Genomic DNA, 26,420 nt, shown 5'->3' with positions numbered 1-26,420 from the left:
GAGGCCCAGGAAACACGGCAGAGGGTCAGAACATTTAAATTCAAGGACACAGAAAGCAAGACAGAAGTGGAACATTGAACTGAGAGGGACTATAAAGTCTGAGCCATAAAGAGGGAAAAAGGGAGAGCGAGACAGACGGACAGAGAGACAGACGGAGACATTACATTTTTACAAGAGGTGGGAACATATTTAAAAATTAACCACATAGTAGTCATCGTACCCACTGACTCTCTGGCCTGTGTGTGCGTGTTGTGTGTGTCTCAGTACAAAGGCTGTATTCATGACCTGTGTATTCCTGTGAAAATCTCAACCTAGTCACCTGCTCCCTCTGCTGTGCAGAGCGACAGGTAGGGACGTAAGCGCCGTGGGAGACGGGGGGGCTCGAGCCCGGACTCACGCAGCGCCCTGTCACGGGTCAACCCTGCCAATCCTCCTGTCAACACGTCACACTCCCACTAACAGGGCTGTTTTATTACCCAGCATGCTCGCTCACCCTCTCCATCCCCTGGAGCTCTGGGACCAGATGTCATGTGAACGTAGTTTCTCTACATTAGTCATGCATTTTGGAGAGGTGGGGGGGGGGTGCACTGTTCCAACTGACCCTGCACATACGGACACAGGAGATGATACAGAGAGAGGAAGAGAGAGAGAGGAGAATAAGTGTTCCTATGTTTTCCATACAAAACAAAGCTGTTAAATACACCCTACGCCATGAGGTTTCATCCTGGTGCGCTGCTGGATCGGGACCCAGTGACAGCCTGGTTAGTTTTATCTCTTTTTTTATCTCTCTCTCTCTCTCTCTCTCTCTCTCTCTCTCTCTCTCTCTCTCTCTCTCTCTCTCTCTCTCTCTTCCTCTGTCTGCGGGCGGAGTTTTGGGTGCTCGGGTGTGAGTGGTTACCTTCCTCACACAGGTTGAGTTTGGACAGGTTCCGTCCCTCATAGGACTCCTCGTAGAACGAGCTGTTGTCCCGCTCCTCGTATGTGCTCAGGTACATCGCCTTGTTCTCCATTCAGGACCTGCGGCAGGACAGGAGCTTCAGGATTCATGCAGGACTCACACAGGACCCACGAAGGACCCATGCAGGACTCACGACATCCATCGACAATCAACATCACTTACAACATTTATTTGCAAGGTGAAGCTTTACATCTCGAGCATTCCGATGTGCACATTAAGTGTCCGTTATCTGAATGGTACAAACAAAAACACCATATTGCAATTACGTTGTTGTATCATATGCATATGGAATGACTGATCTGTAACACCTAGAGGACACTCCTCTGGAATATCTGCGAGTAGTAAGGGAGCTCAAAGCACAGACAGGATTCATTGGGATATTGGGCCCTTAAGCAGTATCACTACTGTTAATAATTTTAACAAATTTGCTCCAGAACTGATACAGAGACACTCATAACTCTCATAAGCCTGCCCTTTTCCCTTGAATCAGCTAACGTGATGTAGTCATGTGAAAAATGCCTCACACACCAGAAGACCCTGTGTTCTGGGGGAACGCGCTTTGCAACGCAATGCCAGGGTCTGCCCAAGACCGGTCCTGACATTCACGCTACTTTATGCTCGGCCTGTCTTGGAACAAGCGATTATACGTGAACCAAGTCCACGGGCCTCAAAATCCCCAAACTACATGATGAATGACAACCACAGCACTCAAACTAGCTTAAACGTTCCCATAAAGAAATGCTTTGGCCGGGCCAGAGAACGCTTTGTAGCATACTAGTAGTGAGCTGCTGCTCGAGGGATTGGAGACAACTTAAGAAAGCTCACTCTGGGATGGATTTTTTTGAACAGAGCAAGTTTGAAAGCTGTAATGAATAGTTACAGGTGACTCATAGGCAAGTCTATGACGTGTGTGTGTGTGTGTGGGTGGGTTGTTACACATACGCACGCACACCCACACACACATACACGCACACTTTAGTGGATGATTAAAAACTGTTTGTGTCAAATACGGTGAGGTTCAGTGATGACAGCACCCTGTATAAATGCTGATGCTGTATCAGTATCCAGCAGTGCTGCCATCTAGTGCCATCAGGAAAAAAGAGAAAGCTAGGGAGAGAGAGAGAGAGAGAGAGAGAGAGAGAGAGAGAGAGAGAGAGAGAGAGAGAGAGAGAGAGACAGAGAGAGAGAGAGAGAGAGAGAGAGAGAGAGAGAGGCAGAGAGAGAGAGAGAGAGAGAGAGAGAGAGAGAGAGAGACAGAGAGAGAGAGAGAGAGAGAGAGAGAGAGAGAGGCAGAGAGAGAGAGAGAGACAGAGAGAGAGAGAGAGAGAGAGAGAGAGAGAGAGAGAGAGAGAGAGACAGAGAGAGAGAGAGAGAGAGAGGCAGAGAGAGAGAGAGAGGCAGAGAGAGAGAGAGAGAGAGAGAGAGAGAGAGAGGCAGAGAGAGAGAGAGAGAGAGAGAGAGAGAGAGAGAGAGAGAGAGAGAAGAAGGGGGGAAGAAAAGGAGGCTGAGAGGGAGAGAGAGAGAGAGAGAGAGAGAGAGAGAGAGAGAGAGAGAGAGAGAGAGACAGAGAGAGAGAGAGAGAGAGAGAGAGAGAGAGAGAGAGAGAGACAGAGAGAGAGAGAGAGAGAGAGACAGAGAGAGAGAGAGAGAGAGAGAGAGAGAGAGAGAGAGAGAGAAGGGGGGAAGAAAAGGAGGCTGAGAGGGAGAGAATGGTATTGGTAGCAAAACATTGTGTGTAAGACCTATGGGCAGCTGCAGCAAGAGAGTGAAACTAAGCAGACTAGCTGTCAGGTAACCCAAGCCCTGTGCGCTCCAGTAGAGAGTCTCATCCTGGCTCTGACAGTCGCCACCCTACAGGCTGCTCTCACTGTAATCTTACAGCCCATCCACGGCCGACACACCAGCCTCAGACCTGCAGCTCCGGCACACCACATGCTTCCCTCAGAATTACAGGAGCAAATGATCTGTCGTGACCACTGTTACTTTTGACCCAAACACCGTGGACACCAGACCGGGCCTGTTCACCCTGCACCATCAGTTCAACGTGCCTGAGGCATCTGTAACGAGTGTTTCTACGTGCCTGACAGAGAACGGGGCCAGCAGGGATATCCGAAACGCTGCCTGTTAAAGAACAGCGGCTACGGTGGCTTCTTCTTCCTATGCGGAAACATTCTAGGCATGGTGCTTTTAAATTCCACCCGTCAAACCTTCTAATGCAATCCATAGCATCCTCAAATTCTGCACACCGCACCTTTAAATTCTACACCTAGCAGTAAAAGTAAGGCTGCGCGATCTGTGTAATTATATTACCTCACTGGCTGTTCATGACAGAGTAAAAACTGGCAGTTTTTAAGTCCTCCGAGCTTACTTCAAATCTCCGTTTGCATTATGGGGAAGCAGCTGTATCTCTGCGGGAACAGGGCCGCTTCCAGAGCGAGACAACTCGGGCCATCGCCCTACGGCTTGAGTGGCCCTTGAGAGCCCTGCTCTGTCTTCACAGAGGGGCAGGGGTGGACCAGACAGGTCCATTGTTTATCAAAGCTATTACAAAGTGCTTCATCATGGGCTTTTTCATTAAGTGCGATGAGTTTGCTCACACACACGCAAACACACACAGACACACACATACGCAAACACACAGGCTGCTAGGAGACAGTACCCACATCCCCCTGAGAAAGAGCAGCGGCTCTGGCTGTTGTGCAAGCACAGCGCTGGAGACATTCCCCTTAATCTCCGAGGTAAGTGCTCCATCTCTCTGATGAAGTGCACTTTACATGAAGGGATGCAGGACTTTTTAGTAGGCCGAGTGCATGCCTTGGCTGTCTCTGGGGCGAATAGTTTAAAGGACACCGCAGAGCTGCCGTCTCCAGCCAAAACGGGATTACGCCTCCTAGACACTCCTTAGACTTCAAAGACAGAACACGCTCCGCATCATCAGTCACCATGGCGACAGGGCATAGACACCTTGTTGTCATGGAGAGGGCAGGACAGCATGACAGCATGGGTCAAAGAAGGGATAGAACTCTAAGAAGTCTGGAAAGTTAACGCTACTCCGAGAACAACCCCACATTCGCCCTCAAGGTTGTCTCGGCTCTGTTAGGACTTCATCCCTGCACAGCTCAACCATAAGCAGAGAGTGTGCGATCAAATTCAGTGAATTTTCCATGTAGCCACGTGAAGTTCCACTGTTCTCTGGATGATATCACCACTCGTGCTGTCGTTCCCCCAGGTCCTGGGGTAGTAAAGAGGAGAGCTGCCTGTCACCTCTGGAAACTCTGGAAACTGGAAACCAGCACAGACGCTGAAGGAGTGTTATGACACTACATTGGCTTATCGGCTCTGCTGGCCGCTGCAGAAATGCAAATCAAAAAAACAAAAGCAACCAACAACAACAAATGTGTTCACTGCTTGTACAAATTGTTTCTGTTAACTAGATGTGCGATAAGTAAAACAATGCAAGATGTCGGAGAAAGTTTTCAACTACTCAAGTTAATTTCTTAGAGCGCTTTTGGTCACTGCGCTGACCGCGTTGACCCCTGAATCATATACAGGTTAACGGCGTACAAAAAGCTACGATTCAGTCTAAAAAAAGGCAAGACGTAAATACGACACTGACAAAACAAACAAACAATAAAACAAGATCTTAAAATCCATTACCCACCTTCACAAGTTTTCACCATGCAAGAGAAGATGCGCAACTTTCAAAACATCATTCTGACCTTTTTCTTGTCTTCTGCTGTGAGGTACGCTAAGACTTCTGAAACCTCTTCACAATGCAAATTCATCTGTTGGCCAAAATGAGAGAGATCAGGTCTTCTTGCAGTAGAGCTGCGGGAGGCGAGCGCTGCAGGTCTGTCGTCAGACTGATGCGCGCCGCGGCAGAGAGCCGTGCACTTGGCGGGGCGGGCGAAAAGTCCGCCTCCCTAATGTTCTTCCGTTTACAGACGAGAATCTACCCGCTTTGGACCTGCTCAGACATTTCATTTCTCATATGCAACGGAAAAACGTGTCTGGATTAAAGTTGGTTCGGCTTCCAAACGTTTTGGATTGTTTGCCAGCACGCCCTCTACTGTTGCTAGAGCATCACTGCAAACAACGCGATATATTCGGTATATAAGGCAGTGGTGGCTCAGCGGTTACTTGACTTGTAATCGGAACGTTGCTGGTTCAAGTCCAACCACTGCCAAGCTGCCACTCTTGGGCCCCTGAGCAAGACCCTTAACCCCCAGTTGTACCCGGTCAAAACTGTAAGTCGCTTTGGATAAAAGCGTCAGCTAAATGGCATATATGTATAGCGGGTGATTTTGGATATAACGTTTCAACCATTCGAGGCGACCTGACCTGTAACCTGAAGAGCTCCAACAGGTTGCTTCATTAATCAGAACAATGTTCAGTAAATTGTAGACGCAACAGCAACCGTCGTGCACTTGCTGCTTTGTTTTCACTACAAACTGCATGGCTATCTTGTCTCACTTTCTAAAATGGTTTCTCGGGACCATGTCATGAGGACTATAAATTTAAATAAAAATATAAGCGAATAACGTATATTAATTATAATTAATTTAGCACCCTTCACTGCTGAAAAGAAAAACTGCATTTTATGGTTTGAGCGAATATATCTCAATAATAATAATAATAATAATAATAATAATAATAATAATAATAATAATAATAATAATAATAAAAGACTATAACAGACTATAATAATAATGCAGCAATCTATACGTTTTGCATTCTAGGATGTGGGGCAGTACCGTGAGATGCCACTAGATGGTGGACATACATCAGAAAGGTAGTACACTTGCTCCCAAACTCGTGCAGGATAATAATTCTGCTTGTCGCTGTCAAAGGACCTCAAAATCAGACCGCCAGTAAATGCATCGGGAAAGTGCAGTTCTGGAATTGGCGAGACCATTAGTAAGACACTCTTCTTTCATCTGCCCCAGGGCTTAATTACATGATAGGTGAACTCGAGAACAGCCCCGCGTTAATAATAATAATAATAATAATAATCAATAATCAGTGGGGTAATTTTGAATTTGCAGGTTTAACGAAGTCTTAAGGCCCAGAACGAGAGCCATAATGCCAGTAGCCCCACCCCCAAAAAATCTCGCTATGTCTTCTGTCATGTCAATAGCAGTTTTCAGAGTTTAGCATGCTCAGACAAATAACACTATGGTATAAGAGAATATACAATTAACAATTAACACGCTATGGTAATTAATATTACTACCTTGTTACTTTACTGATTCAAATGTATCTTATTGGCAATTACTTAGTCTTTTTTTGAGAGAAAGTGGGAGGGGGATTATAAATAAAATTAAATTCTGTGTTCTCTTAAGGATGCCAGCAACTCACAATGGGCTTCTCAAAGAGAGTATCTTACTGGACAGTGGCCGAGGTTTTTGAGTGGGTGAGAGAGCAGTACCCTTGCCAGTCCAGAGCTGTAACACTGCGGTAGGGAATAGCTAAACATGCGCGCTCAAGTACCGTTTACCCAGCACACTCAGGTCATTGACTGGATGTTTGGCCTTCAAAAGATGCTTTTAACTTCTGGGACCACTGTACCTTCTATATCTCTTTGCCTTCTCTCTGTCTCGCTTTGTCTCTCCCTTTTCTCTCTTTCTCTACCCCCTGCCTTTCCTCTTGGGTCGAGCACTACTGAGATTGAATCAGGAACAGCTGAGCAGGTTGGGAGTGGATGTGAAGTTCCAGCAGTTCCAGAGTTTTTACAGGATGTTCTTCTCCTCAGGGCTCAGGGGTAACTGGAGAGCCTCAGTGACATCTGTGCTGGTGAGGAACCTGAGAAAAAAGTCCAGAGTTTTAACTGTTCCTGGTATCACTAGGAAGCATCCATTATATACTATTCGGCCAGATGCATGAATGTTGGATGTAATGTATTAATACAACACCCTGCAAAAGAGACATCATCTCCCCTCCAAAGTCACACAATCCAATTTCGGGAAACCGGCCCGAGACCCATGTTCTCTCCTCACTCGCACGTCGCCCAGTCTGGGTTAAAACTGCTCCGAGTGCAGCGTTACGAATCCTGTGGGTGACTCCAGGGACTATAATGCTTGCACGGCTGAATCGTATGGCTGACTCATGCATAACTGAAACCCGTGGTGTGTCCCGTGCCTCTGCAGAGTGCTTCCTGAACAGGTCTGGGGATGGAGGAGCCGGCGGAGTCCAGGGGTGAGACACAAAACTGATAAAAGGAGGTGATAAAGAAAGGAAGGTACTCGCTGGAGGACTCAAATTTCCAGCCAATAAGATGCCTGCTATTGTCGAGTTTTATTTTGTGAAAACTTTGTCACTTTGTTAGATGCTTAACCACTCTTTTTTATGAATCAAAGATATGCGAGCCCTTATTTAAGTAAGTGAAATAATTGAATTGTCCTTTGCATATGTAATTTCTGGTGCCTGACACTAACATGTACCAACTAACATGATATTCAGTAGTAAACAATATGTGATTTTTTGCTGCACTCTGGCTGCCACAGAGGGGAAGAACATTCATTCCTAAGTTATTTCATTCCTAAGTAAGCATGTTCTTGGTTAGATACATGATAGCTGTAATTTAAATTACTTGCTTTACCTGACTTCAGTGTTTATTCAGGGTTAAGTTTTCATACTTGTGTGCAATTATAATTAGATTAAGTGCATTCCTTTTTATTTAACATTATGTATTTTAGATATCTGTATTTTTGTGTTTCTAGACTACAGAATTAAGGAAGTACAAACTCTGGGGCCCCACCACAAGAGGCAGTGTAGGGGCTTTCTTTAAAAATATTTGTTTTTTAAAAAAAAATCTCTTTGGACGGAGGCTTCTTCTTCTTCTTCTTATGTGTTGTTACTTTGTGTTACTACATTACATTGCATTATTACGTAGTTATTAAATTGTATTATTACATTGCCTTATTACCTTGTGTTAGTACCTTGTTCTTATATTGCCATTACATCGTTATATTGTGCACACAGTACATGCCCTTCCAGTGGATGCAGACCAACCCCTTTATCATGCCGGTCAGTCAGGGCCTTTTGATTTACGCCCCACCTCCTCTCCCTGTTCTGTTGCTCCTTTCCCTTCTCTCTGTTTCTCTCTTACAAAGAAAACAATGCGAAGACCTCAGGAATGAGAGTAAAGGTTTCTTTCATGGAGCAGGGACCTTCCATAGTAACAGAAAAGTGTGCTGATGTGCGTGCGTTTGTGAGAGAGCAGTAGCAGCATGTGTGTGTGTGTGTGTGTGTGTATGTGTTTGTGAGAGAGAGAGAGCAGTAGCAGCATGTGTGTGTGTGTGTGTGTATGTGTGTGTGCATGCGTGTGTGTGTGTGTTTGTGAGAGAGAGAGCAGTAGCAGCATGTGTGTTTGTGTGTGTGTGTGTGTGTGTGCGTGTGTGCGTGTGTTTGTGAGAGAGAGCAGTAGCAGCATGTGTGTGTGTGTGTGTGTATGTGCGTGCGTGCGTGTGTGTGTATGTGTATGTGTGTATGTGTGTGTGCGTGCGTGTGTGTGTATGTGTATGTATGTGTGTGTGTGTGCCCGTGTGTTTGTGAGAGAGAGAGAGCAGTAGCAGCGTGTGTGTGTGTGTGTGTGTGTGTGTGTGTGTGTGTGTGTGTGTGTGTGTGTGTTTGTGTGTGTGTGTGTGGGGGGGGGGGGGGTTGTCCAAACTAAAAGACCAAGAGTTTGACTTAAATTGTTTGTGGCTACATTGCTTATGCTATGGTAATGAACACACTAGTAATCAGAGACAGTCAGCACTACATAGATGCTCCATTCACTTTGAGTTGTTGCTGTTTAATACAGATGATGCACTGGTCTTTTCTGGTTTTTTATTGTTTACTCAGACATGTTCTTAGCAGCACCACTTATAAACACCTGGTAGGTGAACAGTTAGATACTTGTTGCCGTGTGTAATTTGTATTGGCTGTCTTCTTGTACTTCATCAGTAGTCAGTTTCTGACTAAAGCACTAATGTTGGATGGACGTATTAGATCAGAGAACCACACTCAACCCAGGAGAGATACTCACACATGGTAACATACAGGAAGGAAAGTCCGTAAAGTGCATGCACAGAGTTGGTTTATTTAGGCCAATCTATGAAGTGCTGCAAAAACAGGCAACAAGATCAATAATACAAGCAGACAGGGAGACAAATACAGAGACAGGCAGACAGGGATGGGCAAAACCAATCGAAAGTGAAACCTACTGCCACAGTTTCCTCTCCAAAGGGAAATATCAGATTTGATTTATGTTAATGAGTATATGAACAGCATCAAACTTAAGCACCTTGGAGAGGATGTGTGTGATATTCCATACAAGCATTGTCACACTACAGGCCTTGGTTCCTCCCACTCTGCCTCTGTTCTGAGTCAATGTCCTTCTGAAAAACTACTTAGTCCTCCTCCTGCATAACAGTTTGTTAGTAAAGCTGACTAGTGTGGCATTGTGGGTTTGGAGCCAAATAAAGCTATGGCTGGTGCAATCCTACAAGTAATTAAACTCATAATCACACCTGAGTATTAGTTTATCACAGGTTCGCTTAAGAAGATTTTCCCAATAGTATGAGAGATTATCGCATGCTAACAGACTGCTGCATTTCAACTTTCAACTGTATTTCAACTTTACTTCATGAACATTACTAGAAAATGCTGTTGTCTACCTGATTAAATGATCAATATTTTGATCAGCATGTAGTCTAGTGCTCTTCCTGTCTGATCTGTCTAATATTTGCTAAGCTACACATTCAGTTTGGTCCTCTGATCACTAAGTGCAGGAGTGAAATGATGTGACCAAACAGTGCTGAGGGGGATCACTGTGTAGCACTACTTCTTACTGCAGGATCACTTTACTGAGGATGGGGACTGAACACTGGCAGCTCAGGAGGAAGTGATGACACTAGAAAGACAGTTTCACTGTTATATTTAGTCTGTATGTGAGAGAGAAAGAGTAGTGGAGAAAGAATCAGTTTTGCGCTTGAACACAATTCCCCTCTACAGTTCTGTTCAGAGTTTTAGAGAGTTCTAGAGTTCCAGACCATAGTTGTGTGTTGATTCTTACAGGTATTCTTTAGTTCGGAAGACTGAGCCACGCTGAAGCTTGTGACGTTCGGAGGCTTAAGCAGGATGCAGGGACGAGGCACGTTGAAACAGACATTTATTCATAGACTTAACACTTAGACGAAGCACGCAGGCTACGGTTTCACACACCGACAGAGGGAGGAGGGGCCTATCGGACTGCGACACCGAGACCAATGCTAAACGGTGAGGCAAAAGGACTGGACAACCCGCCACGGGCCAGCGCAAGGATAGCAGGGAGAAGGACCGGGACCAGGACGACGGGGATGGGCACAGACACAAAGGGGAACAAAGTGACCGGTACATTCAGCGTAACAGGGACAGGCACGGTGACGGGGACAGGCACATATTCAACAGTCCAGAAAAGGGGAAAGGAACCCCAGCCAGTCCCCCAGTCGTCGGCTGGGTTGGAGACCGACCTGCCTGGCGGGGGGGGGGGGGGGGGGGGGATTGTTCTTCGCCGGCTTGGGTAGCGGCGGCTGTCCTGGTTTTGGCGCATGCTGTCGGGAAGCGCATCAGTCGTGTTGCCGGGTTCCGGTGTAGGCACTGGTGGTGCTGCCTTTTTGCCTCCACAAGGCGTAGGCGTAGGCGCATGCGCTCTGAGGCTCTTCGCCTTAGGGGGAGGAGCGCAGGTTTTGCGCAGCAAAACACCCCGGGTACCTCCGGCAGGTAAGCTTCTACCCCTGGCTACTCCCCACCGACCGTGGTCCCACCTGGCGGTGGGTTTTGTAACGGACTTACCTGTCTCAGAGGGCAACACCGCTATCCTGAGCATAGCTAACAGATTCTCGAAAATGATTCGTTTGGTGCCTTTAGCAGCCCTGCCCACCGTGCTAGAGACCGCCAGGTCTTCAGACAGTTCGGCCTACCTAAAGATATCGATTCGGACCGAGGCCCTCAGTTCACATTGCAGGTGTGGAAGGAACTGCTAGGTAGGCTTAACATCACGGTTAGCCTAATGTCCAGCTACCACTCTCAGGCTAATGGGCAGGTAGAATGGGGTTAACCAGGAACTAGGTAAGTTCCTGTGCCTCTACAGAAAACACCACCCAGGGACGTGGAGTACGTACCTCCCATGGGCGGAGTACGCACAGAATTCTCTGTAACACATGGGAACTGGTCTCACCCCGTTTGAGTGCGTGCTAGGCTACCAGCTGTCTCTCTACCCCTGGAATGCCCCCGTGTCAGACCAGCCGGCAGTGGAGAGATGGTGCGGGGAGAGCGGACCTGGGAGGAGACGCACCGAAGACCGAGTAAGGCGATCGCTGCCTACAAGAGGAAGGCGGACAGAAAACAGGGAAAGACCCCGCAATACACTATTGGACAGAAGGTGTGGTTCTCAACCAAGGACGGCCGCGCTGGTGCCACAGGCAAGCTCAAAGCGAGGTATGAGGGCCCGTAATCCATTACTGACCGGGTCAACGAGGTGACCTACAGGGTTGGCCTGACGGGGAGCTTCCTGGGCCTTTCATCTGTCAGCGCTGAAGCCCGTGAAGGAGGGTCCCCTTGCCGAGGAGGAGGGTTCCTCGGGAGACCCTCCCCCACCCCGGAGATGGAAGATGACGCGGCATATAGATTAGGGGTTCTGCTGGACTCCTGTAGGAGAGGGAGGGGCATCCAGTACCTCATTTCATAGGCTGCACCCGCTGAAGCCCGCCCCGAGTCGGAGGGGCCGGCCGCGTTTCAGGGGCCAGGCGGGGTCTTTGGCGGGGGTTCTGTCACAGTAGACGGGTCCCCTACCGGGAGGGACACATCCCCTCTAGAACAGGACCGTATCACTTGCCTCCCCCCCTCGCAATCACCTGTCTTCTGACGGGAGACACCTGCTGCTCATTATCACCTCACACCATTTATATTCCTACAGGTTCGGAGGGACAGCGCTGCGCATTAGCGGACAGGACCACAAGCGTCTGTTGGTGCAGCGCTGCTCCGACCCAGGAGATTACCTAGACTCGTCATTGCTTTGTTACAAGACCATGGAAAATAAAGAACATATTCGTTCGACTTCGCCTTTCACGTCCTCTGTGCTGCCTACATCACACATGGGTGCATTTCTTTGCATGCACTTGCAGTTTGATTATGTAGTACATCATGTGCTGAGAGAGAAGAAAGAGGAAGGACGTGATGACACTCTGAAGACACTTTTGTGCTCATATGTAAGAGAAAGAGAGAAGAATAGGAAGAAGTTTTTCTGCATGTGATCAGACTTCCTCTCTGCTGTGTGGACATTATGGAGTGGTCCCTTTCAGTGGAGTTCTTCTGAGAGAGTTCTAGAGTTCCAGATCATAGTAGTGTGGAGATTCTCACAGGTAAACTGTAGTTCTGAAGACTGAACCACAGAAGCACTGAAGCTCTGTAGTGTGTACAGCTGTCAGAGCACTCAGTAAACTAGTTCTGTTAAGATGTGTAGCGTTGTTTCTGCTGTAGTGTGTAGTGGAATTCAGTAAGAATGCAGGTGTGTGTTTATTTGCTACTTGTACTTCATATTACTGAAGGTGAGTGTTTCATTTTCTCTGCTACTGTACTTGGATTTACAGATACACTGAATGATATAAATTGGTGGAACATAACTTGCTTAGTTGCTCATCAAACCTACATTTCTATGGCATTTAGCTGACACTTATGCAAAGTGACTTACAGTTATATCAGAGCAAGAAACTTGAACCCCTCTCTTTAACATTTATGTGAGAAAACATTATTGTGGTTCTGGGAGACTGGATCTGCAGCAATTTAGTATATAATATATAATAATAACAATTAAGTATGTCATATTTAATAATAATTATGTCATATATAATAATGAAATATGCCATATATAATAATAACCATTTTACATGTACATGTGCAGCCATGTTTAATAGTGAAGGCCTTTATCTCGTGTGTTTCTGCAGGCTGCAGTTTGGCAGAGAATCAGAAGACAGACGACGTCACTGCATACACAGGAGACTCAGTACTGCTGCCCTGCTCCTGTACTGACCCACACGCCAAACCTGAGAGTTTCACCTGGAGGAAACACAACACAAACAGAAACTCATGGGACGTGATCACCAGTGAGAGTGAACAGTACAGAAACAGAGTTCAGCTGGGTACTGCTCACTCTCCAGGAAATCTCTCTCTACTCATATCACACCTGACTGAAGAGGATAAGGGATACTACAGGTGTTATCTTAACCAGTACTATAAAGACATCAGACTCACCATTAAAGGTAAAACACTGTTTTTGATCCAAATCCAACTGCAAATGATAAATCCAGCTTTAAGGTTTTCTTATGTATCCACACTAGCAAAGTCTTGGTTGTCTGAGTTACTTGTAGACTTTCTGCTGTCATATTTGTTGTTGTGCTGTCATCTGTGCACATTACCAGTAACGTTTAGTTCAGTGATGGTCAAATACTCCTTTAATTTTAACAAATATCTTGTGCAGTTCAAGTAAGAATTTCTCAGGTTTTTAACACACATGCTTCTTTGTTTTGGTTTTTCTGTTCCGACCCCTCGTTTGGTTTTCCTGTCACTGTTTTCATCTTTGTCTAGTTTGCATTCGTTAGTCTTTATATAAATATCCCTTGTTTTATCGTCTTGGCTGTGGGTCTTTGAATGTGCGCTCTCTCGTCCTCCCGTGAGATTATTGTTGTTTGGTAACGTTATTAGCCTGCTCGTTATTCTAGTGTTTACTGTTTATCTTCTTTCTTGGTAATGTGCAGACGAAGTCCTGTGAAGCGTTTGAGGTTCTTCCTTATTGTACTGCTAAAGGATTCGAAGCTTTGGAGCATTGAAATCTGGTGACAAAACAGCGACACCTGGTGCTTTTCAGAAATGATAGCAGCTATAGATTCAAAACTGCGCAGCACTATAAACAATACAACACTCCACCGCCTTCATATGCCATTAAAAAATTGATGATCAGTAATGATGTTTAGTAATTAAATTCTGCAATAATTTGTGTAAAATCATTGTTTCCCTTTTATGTAAAAACAACAGGTTGGCGTTATGAAACGTTTACTCTCACTATTGACTTCTATAATTAGCACATTTCCAATTTTTTAGTAAAGAGATAAGCTTCCACGTTATAGGACAGTACCAAACTTAGGAAACAGTCTCACCCTCATCCTGTGCTTCGGTGACGTTTGAAGCTTCGACCATCATTAGTCACGTGTTGTTAGTACCTTTAGTGGTAATATTAATGGTAATATTAACTTTAGTGGTAATAGTAACTGATACAAGCTTTGGTACACTGTGTGATACGAGCTTCGATGCCTTAGTATCAAATGTTCCATCACAATTTTATTGTTTCTGCACAGTTCCTGTATCGTTTTTCTCCCTTTTTGGTGTTCCATTTAGTCAGTGTTTAGTTTGCACCATTTTGTTAATTTTGCCGTTGTGTCCAGCTGTTTTGCAAATAAAGAACTTTCGTTTACACATGTGCATCAAGTCCTGTCTGCCTCCGCATTACATTATCGTTCTGAAAACTGCACAGTGTGCAGATCATTAATGTAGGTGGAGCAGCTGGATCAAAATCACTAATGTGTTCTTATTTTAGATTTTTGATTTAAAACTTCTAAAATAAGAAGCAAGGCTTTGCTATGACAAGTTTCAAATGGGCATAAACAAACAGTCATAAAAGTTGATTTAGTCAATGTTGATGTTAGCTTGACATTACAAGTGACATATTTGGAGCTTCTGTTACTGTAATTATTTACCCCTGTCCCACTTACCTACAACCAAAGGCAGAGGTGCAGGCAAAGGTTTAATGCACATAAAACTACAAAATGTATCTGATTCCAAATTATGCCTGTAATTACAATTTATATTCTGAAGAGAATGAGAATACTCTACTGCATTGTCTAGCATGTGTTATGAGAATATGCATAACCACCTTTCTAAAATTCCTGTCTTAATACATCCTGCTTTGTCAGCGGTTCAGCCAGCCTAACATAGGGTTTGATCTACTAAACATATAGTGCAGAGATTGGATATTTTACAGGAAACTCGTGTCAGCACTCTAAATATATAGAAAAATATAGCTGGCTCTTCACTCAGCCTCAATCTACCAGTGTAGAGAATTTTGACTACACCTTTGGATTTCCCCTCTCTTAATAAATTGCAGCATCTGCAGGATCTGCAGTTCTACTTCTGTCTGTTTCTAGTTACATCTTCTGTTTGTATGTGTATTTCATGCCTGTAGTTAATGACTCTTGTCTTCTGTCCTGTTTAGGTTCTAGTCAGTTATATACCCATATTACACACGACTTGTTTAGTTTCCTTATTTAGTTACTACTGTTCTCATTTGCTCTAGAGAGAGGGGGAGAAAGAGAAAGAGGGAGAGAGAGATGGGGAGAGAAAGAAAGGGAGTGAGAGAGAGAAGGAGGGAGGGAGAGAGAGGGGAAGAAGGAGAGAGAAAAGGAGGGAGGGGAGGAAGGCAGAGAGGGAGGGAGGGAGAGAGAGAGAAAGGAAGAAATAGAGAGAGAATGAGGGATGGAGAGAGAAGGAGAGAAGGAGGGAGGGAGGGAGCGAGGGTGGGCAGAGGGGGAGAGAGAGAAGGAGGGAGGGAGAGAGACAATATATAATCAATATAATCAAACATTTACATCTTATAATTTGATGGTCATGCATCCATCATACCAACATCTATTGGGAAATCTCTTAGTGATTTCCAGTACCATCATCAGTTGGCTGGTACCATCAGTACCATCAGGTGACTGGACCTGGAGCAATTAAGTATGTCATATATAATAGTTAAGTATGTCATATATAATAATAATGGAGTATGTGATATATAATAATAATTAAGTATGTCATATATAATAATAATAATGGAGTATGTGATATATAATAATAATTAAGTATGTCATATATAATAATAATAACGGAGTATGTCATGTGTAATAATAACCATTTTACATGTACATGTGCGGCCATGTTTAATAGTGAAGGCCTTTATCTCGTGTGTTTCTGCAGGCTGCAGTTTGGCAGAGAATCAGAAGACAGACGACATCACTGCATACACAGGAGACTCAGTACTGCTGCCCTGCTCCTGTACTGAACCACACGCCAAACCTGAGAATATTACCTGGCAGAAATACAACACAAGAAGACAAACATGGGATGTGATCACCAGTGAGAGTGAACAGTACAGAAACAGAGATCAGCTGGGTACTGCTCACTCTCCAGGAAATCTCTCTCTACTCATATCACACCTGACTGAAGAGGATAAGGGAGACTACAGGTGTTATCTTACAAACCAGAAATATAAAGACATCAGACTCACCATTAAAGGTAAAACACTGTTTTTGATCCAAATCCAACTGCAAATGATAAATCCAGCTTTAAGGTTTTCTTATGTATCCACACTAGCAAAGTCTTGGTTGTCTGAGTTACTTGTAGACTTTCTGCTGTCATATTTGTTGTTGTGCTGTCATCTGCACATTACCAGTAGCGTTTAGTTCAGTGATGGTCAAATACTCCTCTTGTACTTTAAAAATACTTGACTGGGATTTAAATCATGACTTAATCTTCTGGAAACAATCCATAATGTCACTGACCCTCATTTTGACTTTCATGTTATTTCTAAAGTGCATAGGTGGACTATGACAGTATCAATAAACTGCCAGTGTAAAATTATTTCCCAGCCACACTACATCGTATACACCCAAAGTGACAGAAATGTCATGTTTTTGATTCATTGCTTAGTACTAGATGTGTTCAGTTGTCCAAAGAACTATTTTATCTATTTTACCTCATATTGACATTTTGATTAAATTGTCATGTGTCCTAACTATGACCATCCACAAACAGTAAGTAGGAACCGTGTGAACTGAAACCTCAAACTACTGTGGTTGGGGAAATACTGCTTTGCACTGGCACTTTGATATTGTCATAGTCAGGACATACAATTTTGATGTAAAATGTTTTACTTCACAATACTTCACAAAATGACAGAAATCCACTGTTTTTGACTTATCACCTTGTACAAGATGTGCTCCCAGTTGTCCAAATACATGTTTTACCTAAAAATTTTATTTTTTTATACACTTTCATGAGTCCAAAATCATGTCTCCTAAGAAAGTACCAGCATAAAACTGTTTCTCAGTCACACTAGTTTGACAAAGGCTATACCCAAAATGATAGAAGTGATCTGTTTTTGACTCCTTACCTAGTACTAGATGTTTTCCCAATTGTCCAAAGACACATTTTACCTGAAAATGGCATTTTTCTTCATGTGTCCTGACTATGACACTGTCAATAAAGTAATAAACTGTATTTCCCAACCACAGAAGTCTAATTACAGGCTATATACCTAAATTGACAGCTTTTTGATCAACATATAAAACAAATTTAAAATATATATTTTAAATACTTTTAATACTTCATTGGGAATTTTATTTTGACATAGTTTGATTTGTTTTGTGGCCGTATCACGATGCTCAAGAGGGATAATTCCATTTCATTAGTGCTAACTCTAATATAACATCATTACTTGGAAAGTCAAGGCTTCATTATAATTAGATTTAAACAACTTTTAAACATGCACTGATGAGCTTGTTCACCTGCCCCCCAGTCAGGCACAATCACATGTCTACTAGTGTCACGAATGTAAACCACCCTGAATGTTCCTATACACATTTATAATGGGTCAGTACTGTAGCCAAACTTGCAAACACAAGTAGTACTAAAGCAGTACACCATCTTATGCTAACAAACACATCTCCCTCTCCAGGAATCTCAACAACAGAATTTACATCAAGATTTGATGTCAAAACAAGTGCAAAGGCTCCAGCTGATGCTTCCACTACTGACAGTGCAAAGACTCTGACTGACGGTAACATGTATTTACTGCATATCAACATGGTCTCCTAATATCTTAAAAAGCAATTAAAATGCATGCTGTGTAAAAACACAAACACTAACACGCACACAAATACACATAACATTTGTATAACGTTTGCCTTCAGATGTCCAAAACCCTGCTGGTGATCGATTATATATCCTCATGACTACTGCTGTGGGAGCTGTCCTCCTCCTGCTGCTGGGTCTCGTGGGGGTCTTGTGCTGGAGATACAAAGGTACACATACACACACACACACACACACACACACACACACACACACACATGCACACACACACACGCATGCATACAAGTTGTGGGTCACATAGTCTGGTTTTCTAATGTAGTCCAGAGACATGGACAAACGAGGCTAAGAAAGGGGCAAACAGAAGAGAAGAGAGAGCAGGAGACACAGGTGAATGCTCACATACCATCCACTGTAACATAAGAAAAACAACCTCCACATCATTACTGGCACATGTCCTTCAAGGTCAAATCTTCCATGGTGTGTGTGTGTGTGTGTGTTTACAGGATTGTTCTGCTGTGCTTTGTTCACCTGTTCAAGTGAGTGCTACTTTGTATCTGAATACTGAGGGGGGGGGGGTTCAGATGATACAATGCAATTAGTACAATACAGTTCAAATAAGGGATCACATATCACATACATTACATACATTACACACATCACATACAGCACATACATCACTTTTTTCATTTTTTATTTTTTTTTTAAGTTAAACCATCTTTGGGAAAACACAGGTTGTGAAGTTCAGGTTTTGTTGAAGCAGTACCAAATACCTGAGCAGAGGGTTTTATACAGATAGTGTGTGGGGTTCCCTAGTTGTGTGGGGTCCATGTTGAGTTTCTAATATAAAGAGCTCCTGATACACTGATGAATGTTTTTTATGATGGCTGTTGTGATTTCCAGTTTGAAATCAGTGGAGATGGTGGTGTGTAGAAAGCTCAGACTCCACATCACTTACTGTACTGAGTTACAAAGGGAGATGGACAGTTGTCTTATTTCAGAAATGTATCATCCATCTCTACTGCTTTTTGCATGTTGACCTCCAAGTTGTTTTCAGTGCACCACAAAGCCAGACGAGCCACTTGACTCCACTAGCAGTCCCGTCAGTGTTGCTAACGAGTCCTGTTAGGGTCATTTGCTTGATGATAGCTGGAGATGCACTTGTTGGTGTAGCAGGAGAAGAGGAGGACTGAGAGTGTCCAGCCTTGAGGAACCCCAGTGCTGATGGATAGGGGCTCTGACAGATAAGGTTCCAGGCACACAAGCTACCTTCTATCTGACAGGTAGTTGAAAATACCCTGACAGACACAGGGTTCCACTCTCAGTTGTGTTGAAAACCGAGCTGAAGTCTACAAACATGACTCTGTCATAGGATCCTAGAAGGTCCAGATGAGTACAGACATAGTGTTGATTGTGACTGTGCATAGTGCAGATTGCTCTGTAAAACTATATCAGTCCAAGGAGGTGGGAGTGATGGACTTGACATAAAACAGAACCAGCTTCTCGAAGCATTTCATGACTACTGATGTTAAAGCTTCTGACCTGTAGGTATTAAGGCTGGTTATATTGTCCTTCTTTGGACAAGGATTATTTACCACTAAATTCTACCTGTGTTTCACTTCACCTGTGCCCTTATGGAGCACAGCTCTTATCACTGCATTCATATGAAAACGGGTCTTCTGGACATGTACCAGTGATTTCACACCACATATAGGCATATTGTTGTTGCCTTTGCATGATGGTCACAGGTGCATAAAGGTTATTGGTGCATTTGCAATTGTGCATTTGTGTGCATGTATAGACTCTTATATACAGTATTTTTTTCGAAAGTGTGCTTTAGTGTTTACACAAGTTTGCTAATTTTCCATTTCTGTGTTTCTACAGGAAGATTCGAGTGTCCTATATGCAACTGTAAATCGAAAAGCGAAATGCAAAACAGCACAAGAACAGGTGTGCATCATACTGAATGTGTGTTTTGTAAACATGTGTGTTATGTAACAATTGTTAATGTGTTATTCCTACAGGATGATGTCACTTACTCCACTCTAGTATACAGTCAGAAAACCAAACCAGCGTCCACTCCAATGGATAATGCAGATTATACAGAATATGCCAGCATCAAATTAAATTCAAATTAAGCACACACACACACACACACACACACACACACACAAATGCAATCAAGCAAATGGACAAAAAACAAACATACAAAAACATGTATGGTAGCCATTAAATATCAAGTATTTTATTTGTTTCATCACTGTAAATGCCTCATTAGGGGTTAATCGGCTGAAAGGTAATTTTAATACTGTGAATTGTTAGCTTTTTTGCATGTAATTTATTTAGTGGTAGTGCTTTTGGCTTTAATGAAATAAAAAATGATGTGTAAATGTTCACGGTACGGCCCCTCCTCCCAGATGTGTGTGTGTGTGTGTGTGTGTGTTCATGCATATGGCCATGCCCTCCCCGTGTTTCACAGCCTGCTCCTCATTTTGTGTCATTACTGTGCGTGTATATAACTCTCCTGTTTAGTAGTGGATGTTGTCGGTGATTGACCATGTATTGGCCTATGTGCTACATTGTCTGTTGTCTGATGTTAATAAACGGAACTTTTGTCGGCTCGTTCGTGCATCCTGCCTAGCCTCCTACCTAGAGTTGTATAGCCTGCACTGTATAGTTGAACAACTGTTCAATTAATTTTTATTTTGGTTCAATTAAAATTCAGTTATATTACATTGTAAAGCTATAAATGAGACACTGCAGTTCCTGAGGCGTTTTAATAAAACTATAAATGAGTACACTGCAACTTAACAGAAAATAAGACAAATTCAAAATAAATGTCAACAAGCAACACTTGGAATATATATATATATATATATATATATATATATATATATATATATATATATATAGTTGTGTTTGAAATAATAGCAGTCCAACATGACTAATCATATCAATCACTGTTTTTGGTAGAAATTATATTACTACATGGTAAATAATTTACCAGTAGGTGTAGCAGAGTCATAGAAAACCATCAGACCCAACATTCATGATATGCATGTTCCTGAGGTTGTGTAATTGAATAATTAATTGAAACGGGTGTGTTCAAAATAATAATGGAGTGGAGTTCAATTAGTGAGGTCATTCCTTCTGTCATTCCTTCTGTGAAAAAACAGATGTCAATCAGGTGGCCTTTATTTAAAGATGAAGCCAACACATGTACATGCATTTCTCTCTGAAAATCTGAGAAAAATGGGTCGTTCCAGACATTATTCAGAAGAACAGCGTACTTTGATTAAAACTTTGATTGGAGAGGGGAAAACATATAAAGAAGTGAAAATGATATAAAGAAAATGATAGGCTGCTCAGCTAAAATGATCCCCAATGCCCCAATTAAAATAGAAAACAAAACCAGAGAGATGTGGAAGAAAACGGAAGAATACCATTTGAATGGATTGAAGAATAGCCAGTATGGCAAAGACTCAGCCAATGATCAGCTCCAGGGTGATCAAAGACAGTCTGAAGTTACCTGTGAGTACTGTGACAATTAGAAGACGCCTGTGTGAAGCTATTCTATCAGCAAGAAGCCCCCGCAAAGTCCCACTGTTAAAAAAAAGACGTGCTGAAGAGGTTACAATTTGCCAAAGAACACATGGACTGGCCTAAAGAGAAATGAAGAAACGTTTTGTGGACTGATGAAAGTAAGATTGTTCTTTTTGGATCCAAGAGCCGCAGACAGTTTGTCAGATGACCCCCAAACACTGAATTCCATCCACAGTACACTCTGAAGACAGTGAAGCATGGTGGTGCAGGCATCATGATATGGGGATGTTTCTCTTATTATGGTGTCGGGCCTATTTATCGCATACCAGGCATCATGGATCAGTTTGCATATATCAAAATACTTGAAGAGGTCATGTTGCCTTATGCTGAAGAGGAAATGCCCTTGAAATGGATGTTTCAACAAGACAACGACCCCAAACACACCAGTAAGCGAGCAGCATCTTGGTTTCAGACCAACAAAATTAAAGTTACGGAGTGGCCAGCCCAATCCCCGGACTTTAATCCGATAGAAAACTTGAGGGGGGACATCAAAAATTCTGTTTCTGAGGCAAAACCAAGAAATGGAGAGGAACTGTGGAAAGTTGTCAAAGCATCCTGGGCTGGAATACCTGTTTACAGCTGCCAGAAGTTGGTCGACTCCATGCAACACAGATGTGAAGCAGTTCTCAGAAACAGTAGTTATACAACTAAATATTAGTTTAGTGATTCACAACAATGCTAAATCCTAAAGATTTTTCAGTTTATACAGTAAATATTTGAGTTTGTGAAGAAAAAATGCTAAATGATTACACGACATCACTTATTTATTTGAATAGAAGAAGTCAGATGTTGCAACTCACCCCGACCTTGGGGAAGATCTCAGCCCAGATCAGGGACGGTTGCAGCATGTTACATATACATCATTTTTACGTTTGCTTTTTGCCTTATCGTAACTGATCCCTTGGCTGCAGGCTTCTCTCTTTTTTTAGGAAGTGGGAATAAGATTGGTGTGAGAGATGGTGAAGTCCAGGTCCAATGGCCCTGACTATATATGAGACTCTTCCCAGAATACTGAAGGGAACGCCTCAAAATACTGAAGGCCTCCTCCTCACTTTTGGTGTAGCCTACTGAAAACAAAGTGAACACAATGTGTGCTTTTATATGATTTATTCACTTAGTCACGTTATGCCACCCCCCGCACGCAGGTATAAGAAAATACTAATATTTTGTTTGTTGTGATGGCCCAAGTGCCACAAGGCAAGGCGCAGGAAGCACAGACGTCTCTTGACGAAGACATGCATTTATTAAATGAGCAGTAATGCCAACCTGAGCACGAACATAGACCGACAACCACTGCAGTGACAGATGTGTTTAAATACGTTCATAAATGATGCATGTACAAAGGGGCAGATGTGCTGGACTGAACTAACAGCACTTAGGGAGTCATTTTGGGTCCATCCCACTGGGCCGCCACATCTCTGTGACAACGGACCGAGCCAACTTAAGTAAGAATGATGACATTTTCACTTATAATGTGAGACTGTTAAGGAAGAAAGAGGACACACCAAATGACTTTTAAAAACTTATAAAACCCTACTGCCTCCCTATATTTGTTGTGTGTGTTGGGGATAGAAGTTTGTCAAAGCTTCATTTGAATACACTTCATCTCCACTGTAACTGTAGTTGTCAGAACATTCAGTAGACTGTATAGAAGAGTGTGTACGGTGTGTATCAGCAGTCCTGCTTTAGCTGTGTGTAGTGTGTGTGGAACTCAGTAAGAATGCAGGTGTGTGTTTATCTGCTCCTTGCTGCTGATGGTGAGTGTGACTTTCTCTCTACATCTGTAGATCATCAAATATCTACTCAGTAGCTACTTTATAAGAAACACTGGAAACATCTAATAGGAGTCCAGTTAGAGACGACATGTCATATATTTCTGATAACGTATAAGAGGCACTCCATGTTATCTGAACATATAAGGTAGAATTTGAACAATTACAATTTGCTGTTTAGACTGCCATCAGTCATAAAACCAAATCTTGAAATCAATGTATTATTGTGGTGCAGTTAAATCTCATGCATATCAGCTGCAGCACTCAGGCTGCTGCCCTGTTCCTGCACTGATATACACACCATACCTGAGAGCTTCACCTGGTATAAATACAACACAAACAGAAACACATGGGAAGTGATCTCCAGTGAGAGTGAACAGTACAGAAACAGAGTTCATACTTAGAACTGACCACACTTTTCTATTCTTGCAGAGGCTCCATATAAACCTGTAACTCTTACTCCAGTGGACACTGACACATCAAGTCCAACAGCTTCAACTAAACCTACTACAACAATGACATCTCCAAATGGTTAGAAGTTATTAATTTCATCAACTACTACTGATGGTAAGATTAATTTGTTTAATAGTATTCTCCAATCAACACCATAAATGATTCCCCACTAAATACTACTACTACTAACAATAATAATAGTAAGTGACATCAACAATTAATTTCTTAATGCAGGTCACTTCATATGGGATACTGTAAGGGTTGGCACCAGGCCAAGACCCCCTCCGGCCACCAGAGGGAGGCCTCAAGTCAACCACGCCACTAATCAGGTTTAACACCCAACAGCTGGGTTAGACCTTATAAAAGCCCCGTGACCCCGTCATTCAGTGCTGGGTCTTTGCTAAAGTTTTGATCCAAGCTCCTAGCCACTAGCTTCAGGTATTGAAGTCTGTGAGCCCTTGTGCTACACCTCACTTCTTGTTTGTGAGGGTGTTTGTGTTTTTATGTGTCCCCTCCCCTCTCCAGTTTTCCATCTGGAGTCTGTCTCTCTCCCAAGGCTTCCCTTAGCCATTCAAGTTCCTCCCTGTTTTCTGGTTTTGTTTGGGAAGTTTTAGTCTGGTTTTCCTCAGTGCATTGGGGTTTCCATTTTTTCCTGTCATGTCCTTTGTTCTCCCTTTTTCCACGCTCGGCATGGTGTTTAGTTATTTACCTTTTGTTTTACCTGATCCAAGATCTAACTGTTCTGCACAGGGACCCACCATTGTTAAAAGCGTGGTTGCTTACCCAGTAGGCTATTGGTCTCATTACTTAGGTGACCTGGATTCAAGCCTGCCTTACAGATGTGTTCTTGAACTGCTTTACAGATGATCTTTCCTACAAAGGGCCATATTTATAGATACTTTAGGAATGTTTCCCAGCATTCATACCTGACTCTTCACTGCCTCCTACTTTTCAAACCCCTATTAATATGATCATTTCATATTCATTCATGTTGTGTTTATGGCCTGATTATATATAATCTTGCATTCAGAATGTGATTGTTTGTGTTTATTTTTGATGAGGGGTGATGTTTGGTTGTTTGTTTGTTTGTTTTGTGTTGTTTTTTCATGGTGCTTTTATTACCCAGTTTGATTTGTTAAACTACCCTTCAGGAATTTCTGCTCAAGCTTACTGTGGCCTGCACAGTGTTGTATTCCCAGAGCTTGAAGAGCTGAAGACAGACCTGGTAGCTGTGAAAGAAACACACCACCTAATGGTGGCAGGTTATGGTGAGACTGATGAAGACACTGAAGAGCCATATGAGGATGTTGCCACGGATGCCTCAACAGATGATGAATTCTAGACTCCATCCTGTCCACTGCACTTACCACATTTATTTCAAATCTGTATGCCTATATAATACATGTAATGATGTTTTTTATCCTTGTCTCTTTGTAGCTAGGTTGTTTGGTTGGGTGTTCTTTATAAGATATAAGAAACATTTTTAAAATTATGCTAACCTTTTTTTCTTTTCAGCAGTAATTAACCTTTGTGAAGATGAGATTGAAACGTTGTGTTATAAAACACATATTGGAATAGCCACTGTAAAACCACGTGCAGGTTATTTTGGGGCTACAATCCTGCACTTTTAAAAAATATATTAAAAACAAACAAACATTTGAAGCAGTAATGAACGGAGCATTTAATTCTGTTTGTCTAGTTGTTCAGTTTCATAATATAAGCATATATTATGCAAGAACATGTTTGCATAACTGCTTAGCCTTAGTACTGAAACACCAGAGTAAAGATAAGTCTTGTTTTGTTGAACGTTGTATTGTGACCATTAAGCCTAATTTTCAGTTAAAATGGTATAATTTCTTAAGGTTTTATTATTATTGTTGTTGTTTAGGTTGCATTTTGATCCTTAATGAGTGTTCAAATGACTTTGGATTATAACGAACACAGAGCGAGTGAATTGTACCTATGTGGAATGATTACTAATTAATTAATTAATATATAGTTTACATGTATAGGTTATATTTACTTTATTTAGATTTTTTAATCTGAGCTTGATAACAAAATGATAGCATAAAGAGGGGGAAATTATTTTAAAATGTGATTTATAATATGAGACTATAATGTCATTTCAGCTGCACTTCTGTCATTGTTCTAAACAACCACTGAACAGAATTTAGCGCTCGATTATGTCATAATGTGTGTCATTCTATTTCTGACCCCAGATCAGTTTATTGAGTGGATTTGCCGATGACGATCATTTTAGACAAAACATCAACAGAGACTACAAACAATTCTTCACGCATAAGAGGTACTGAGAAACGAAAACAAAACGTAAGTAGAATTTAGTTTTATCTACAAAGGCAGTTTTTTTCCCAAATTAGAAATTAAATATTTGATAAGGGAATCGTATTATAAACAAGTAGCCAATATGCGAATTTAAAATGAGAACACACATTTTAATGATGGAGAACTTTTGACTGAACGGAGAACTAATTAGCGGGCTGATAGTGAGCTCCCCGCCCCACTAGTCACGTGGTACGGCCCGCCGCCTGCAGTGGGAGTTCATGGTCTTGTGTGAAACCACGACTATGTAGTCACACACACCTGCACCGGGTTATTCTCCTAATGTCTGTGTGTGTTTAAACCCCGGTTGGTGTGTGTATCCCTGTCGGATTGTGTTCGCTAATGTTCACGTACGTGGTGCATTTTATGGT

The 26,420-nt window shown here is 42.6% G+C and overlaps 2 protein-coding genes across 7 annotated transcripts in view; one reads left to right on the top strand and one right to left on the bottom strand.

The window, feature by feature from the left end:
* Positions 1-4,927, bottom strand: part of scara5 (scavenger receptor class A, member 5 (putative)) — a 43,765-nt gene extending 38,838 nt beyond the window's left edge. The window contains exons 1-2 of one of the 2 annotated variants that reach the window (XM_027029806.2): positions 4,620-4,927; positions 899-1,017 (exon numbers count right to left, since the gene is read on the bottom strand). In XM_027029806.2, coding sequence (XP_026885607.2) covers positions 899-1,010 — 112 coding nt within the window. In that variant the 5' untranslated portion in view covers positions 1,011-1,017; positions 4,620-4,927. The remainder of the gene's footprint in view (positions 1-898; positions 1,018-4,619) is intronic. The other variant, XM_027029807.2, reaches the window with a different exon arrangement.
* A 5,601-nt stretch (positions 4,928-10,528) lies between these two features.
* On the top strand, positions 10,529-26,014 carry LOC118241878 (CD276 antigen homolog). 5 transcript variants are annotated; one of them, XR_004776387.1, is made up of 8 exons: positions 10,529-12,528; positions 12,925-13,239; positions 15,989-16,306; positions 17,748-17,849; positions 17,983-18,093; positions 18,204-18,271; positions 23,689-23,823; positions 25,929-26,014. XR_004776387.1 is itself a non-coding variant. In XM_035529305.1 (8 exons), the coding sequence occupies exons 1-8, from the start codon at positions 12,483-12,485 to the stop codon at positions 19,877-19,879; spliced, it is 1,107 nt and encodes a 368-aa protein (XP_035385198.1). In that variant the 5' UTR covers positions 10,529-12,482; the 3' UTR covers positions 19,880-19,893. The 5 variants fall into 5 exon arrangements, 3 of the variants coding, with proteins under 3 accessions (XP_035385198.1, XP_035385199.1, XP_035385200.1); XR_004776388.1 differs by lacking the exon at positions 25,929-26,014 and adding an exon at positions 25,598-25,654; XM_035529305.1 differs by lacking the exons at positions 23,689-23,823; positions 25,929-26,014 and adding exons at positions 18,388-18,420; positions 19,766-19,893.
* The last annotated feature ends 406 nt before the right edge of the window (positions 26,015-26,420 follow it).

Source organism: Electrophorus electricus, chromosome 8 (genome assembly GCF_013358815.1).
Source record: "Electrophorus electricus isolate fEleEle1 chromosome 8, fEleEle1.pri, whole genome shotgun sequence".
Taxonomy (NCBI): Eukaryota; Metazoa; Chordata; class Actinopteri; order Gymnotiformes; family Gymnotidae; genus Electrophorus; species Electrophorus electricus.
The sequence above is the reverse complement of the archived record's forward strand: the minus strand, read 5'-3'. Positions and strand labels throughout refer to the sequence as shown.